Source organism: Eufriesea mexicana, unplaced genomic scaffold (genome assembly GCF_001483705.2).
Source record: "Eufriesea mexicana isolate 0111107269 unplaced genomic scaffold, ASM148370v2 scaffold794, whole genome shotgun sequence".
Classification (NCBI taxonomy): Eukaryota; Metazoa; Arthropoda; class Insecta; order Hymenoptera; family Apidae; genus Eufriesea; species Eufriesea mexicana.
This window is the reverse complement of record NW_016908953.1, coordinates 1,207,914-1,211,689: the sequence shown is the minus strand read 5'-3', so window position 1 is coordinate 1,211,689 and position 3,776 is coordinate 1,207,914. Positions and strand designations below refer to the sequence as shown.

The window sequence follows — 3,776 nt, the reverse complement described above, 5'->3', positions numbered from 1 at the left end:
AACTGAGCCACACACCTGGCCCAAGGATGAAAGTGCGAAGCGTACGAGACCCGGCGAAAACACACACCGCAAGAACGCCAACACGAATTTCGTAATTTACGAAACGGCCATGGAGGATTCTGTAATCGTCCACGATCGAACGGTGTGTAAATGTTTCCTCGCGTGAAGAGGGAAGGTGAGAAGAGACTTTCGAAAATCGAAGATCGAAGATCCACGATCGTGATGATGCTCGGGTTCTAAAAGAGACCAGGAAGGAATTAACACCATGCAGAGCTGTAGCATTATTTCGGATCTTTCCTCCTCGCAATTTCTGCCAACATATAGCTGCTCCCGACCAAGTTACGGCTCACTTTTACTGCTATAAAGGACTCCTAGTCTTCTTGTACCCACTCGAGGATGATTACAGATTGTAGGGAGACTTTTAGAAATAAATGATTATCATTATCGACGCGGTCTTTTTGCAAGCTCGTTTCAATGTCGGTAATGGTGAACGCGTTCAGGGTATAGTTGTTTACGGTTAAACCTCGTTGGTCAGAAATGAACGACATGCCGGTGATGAACGATAATCGAATAAATAACACGTCGCGTTCTCTGTGCTACTCGATAATAATTCAGTCCGATGTCTCGTGTTATTCCTTTCGAATTAACACGATGTACCATTGACAAGGGGGAAAATTCCGTGAATGCGTTAAGGATTACCGCGGAAAGAACAGGAATAATTCGCAAAAAGCTTGTACGGTCGAACGTAATGAAAGTGTAACAAGAACTGGAACAGCTAAAACAAGAAAGGCATAAACGTTATAGCGGAAAGTATAAAATAAAACACGGCCAACGCATCGGGGAGAAAGTAATCCGCGAAGAAGAGGTGCTCGATAAGAACAAAGAGCTGTTTCGCTTGTTGCGCGGTTATTATACCTTCGTGGCTGAAAATAAACGTCGCTGTCCCAACGATATCCCATAACTCATAGACAGGTAACGCGTGGAGAAATTGCCATTTATTCTTTCCTTTCTCGGTTAACCTTTCGATTCAGCGTCCTTTCACGCATCCCGCGGAATTCCTCGCGGTTTCCTCGCGAAAAACGCGTGCATCGCGAACTCCAGTCGCTCCATTTTCGACGCAATGGTCCCCACGGGAGTATGGCGGGTACGAATTCAACGATAAATCCATCAGGGCCAAATACTGACCGATATTGCACCCATGGCCATTTGCCAACGACAGCCTCGAGTCTTCTCTCCTGCATCTCTCGTTGCATTATGCAGTCGAACCGCGAGGCTGCATTTTCTCCGTCCCGTTCTGCCTAACAGCCGATCCTCCTTCTCTCAACGGATAAATATGTCGGACGAGACATGATTTACTCGTGCAGAACTATTTTCGTCACTGGTCGTTCAGTCGTTACTGCGGCCGGAGAACGAAATCCTCCGCTCGTGATGTCAGGGTCAAGGGTTCCACCGTGATATATTCTGCTCGATGAAAGCCAGCGCGAGATGCACAAAGGCTATTCGATACCTTGATCAATATTTTGCCAAAATATATCGGGATCTAGATCGCGCCGCTTTGATACTCGCTGCTGGAAATTATGGCAGCGAACGCGAGCTTCGAGGGAAGCACAAAGCACGTATACTCTTTGCTTGGAAATTTTAGGTAGAACATAAGATAGATTATTTATTCGGATATAATATAAATCTTGGCGTTTCGAGGATTTTTTCATTCCAACACGCATCAAATTTCGTTATATACCACACTTTCAATGGCGTCCATGACGAAAGATAATATCCTTAAGAAAGGAAGCTCTGCAGAAACCTCAGAATTGAAGGATCGTGGAGTCACTGCAATTTCTTATACGAATTTTCGCGCAATGAAAGCACCCTGCTATTAGCTTTCGAGATAATGCAACGCAGCCAAGGTAAACGAATAAATTGTAGTAACAATTTGCAGGGAGTACCAAACGGTAATGACACGACGTTTAATTCCATCCCTGATGAAAGGTGCACTTAATAAAATGAGAATATCGCGTGTCAACCAATGTCACGGTCGCCTACGTTGCCTCAAGGTACAAATTCCCAAATGGGAGCGGACGTGAAAAATATTACAGGCGAGAGTTCTGTCTACCATCCTTCCTGTTATTCAGTGTTAACTCGACCTGGTAATCAACGTGGACGCGTTGATCCGTTCCTCCAAATATCGCGTTAGTCCGAATCAGCGAGTCGCGAGTGATGCAAGCCGAAAAGTCCCTAGACTCCCCAGACGAAGCGTAATGGCGCCGGACAAGCGTTAACCCTGCCAAGTTAAACGTGAAAAATCAACGGACACCATGAATAAAACACAGGAATAATTTCTAAACATCGTAACAGAGAAATGGAGAATCCAAATTCGCTACACGTAGCAGGGGGCCTGGAGGTCTCGTTTCCTGTCATGATGACGACCCCGCCTAAGAAGAGTCCCACGAAAATCAACATCATCGTATTAAGTATTCCACTGATCGATGCACGAGTGATAAATATGATCCTGCTAACCCTTGGAACCGGTCTGAATTTCTTAATTATACTGGTGATCGTTTGCAAGCCTTCCTTCAGAACGTCCAGCAACCTCTACGTCGTCAGTCTAGCCTGCTCGAACATGGTGATCCTCGTCGAGCCTCTGGAAGAGATACTCAAGTGGTTCTTCGACGTGAACTTGAGATTAAACATGGATTACGTGTGCATGATCAGCTTCGACGTTTCTATAATCACCATCGCGATTTTGAAGTTCATGCTGTACATCGGTATGTTTCAAGAGCAAACCACCTTCGGGCACACTTTGCTGAAAATGTCTACAGCTTTGAAAGGTATTCTATTGATCTGGTCCGCGTGCATCGTGTCACTCGCCATTGGCTTGCATATATACGACTTTTTCGAGGGAGACATGGCGGATATTTACGTGTGGTTCACGTTCATGTTTATCGTTATGCCGTTGATCATATGCATCGCCCTGGGATGCTTGATCATTTACGAACTAACGATACTGAAAGCGATCGAAGGATCGTGGAGGACGAAGGAGCTGAGGCACTTCTTTATGTTAGGTGAGCGAGTGAAATGATTGAAATTTCTTACAGTAATTAATTTTATAAATATCTCGCTTTCTTTTTAATTTTAATGCGTTAATTCTCGGATTCGCGTTTTTCACAATTCCGTTTAATGCGACAACCTGTTTCCAGTGGTCGTGTTAATCGCTTTCTTTCTAATTCGAGCACCATATCGAGTGGCTAGAGCGATCAATTTCATAGAGCCTAAGGCATTATGCTGTACGGACAGCAGGAGAGAGGTGCTCTATTTCATGGCCAAGACATACCCAACTGTCTTCTCGATCATTTACATCTCATTATCCAACGAATTTTACGAAATATTTCGGGTTCGTTTCCGACTATACTCACAACCTTATCAAACGTAAGATAAAAGCTTGGATATTTAATAACTCTTTAACTAACTTTACAGATTCTAAAACGTGTGTGCCAAAAATCCCATAAAGAAGCTAACGATGACATAGCGATTTAAATTACAGAAAAAGCCTATTACGAATCAAAAATCAAATCAAATCGTCATTATCGTAATCGAAAATGAAATATCAAGAACAATCTTGCATTTAAGAGATCGAAGATCGGAAAATGGAAAAGGAAGAGAGAAAGAGTTTCCTCCGCGAGGAAGTCCGTCGGTTTCGTATTTCCCATCCATGCCTCGCGTGAAAAACCGTATTTATAGTACACAGTGCGTCATTCCCGTATGAATTACTCAAAAGCTCG

At 43.8% G+C, this 3,776-nt stretch overlaps 1 protein-coding gene across 1 annotated transcript; it reads left to right on the top strand.

Annotated features, from left to right (window-relative positions):
• The first annotated feature begins 2,356 nt into the window (after positions 1-2,356).
• LOC108546808 (uncharacterized) lies at positions 2,357-3,531 on the top strand. Its single transcript, XM_017899066.1, has 3 exons — positions 2,357-3,059; positions 3,195-3,388; positions 3,472-3,531. The coding sequence occupies exons 1-3, from the start codon at positions 2,357-2,359 to the stop codon at positions 3,529-3,531; spliced, it is 957 nt and encodes a 318-aa protein (XP_017754555.1).
• The last annotated feature ends 245 nt before the right edge of the window (positions 3,532-3,776 follow it).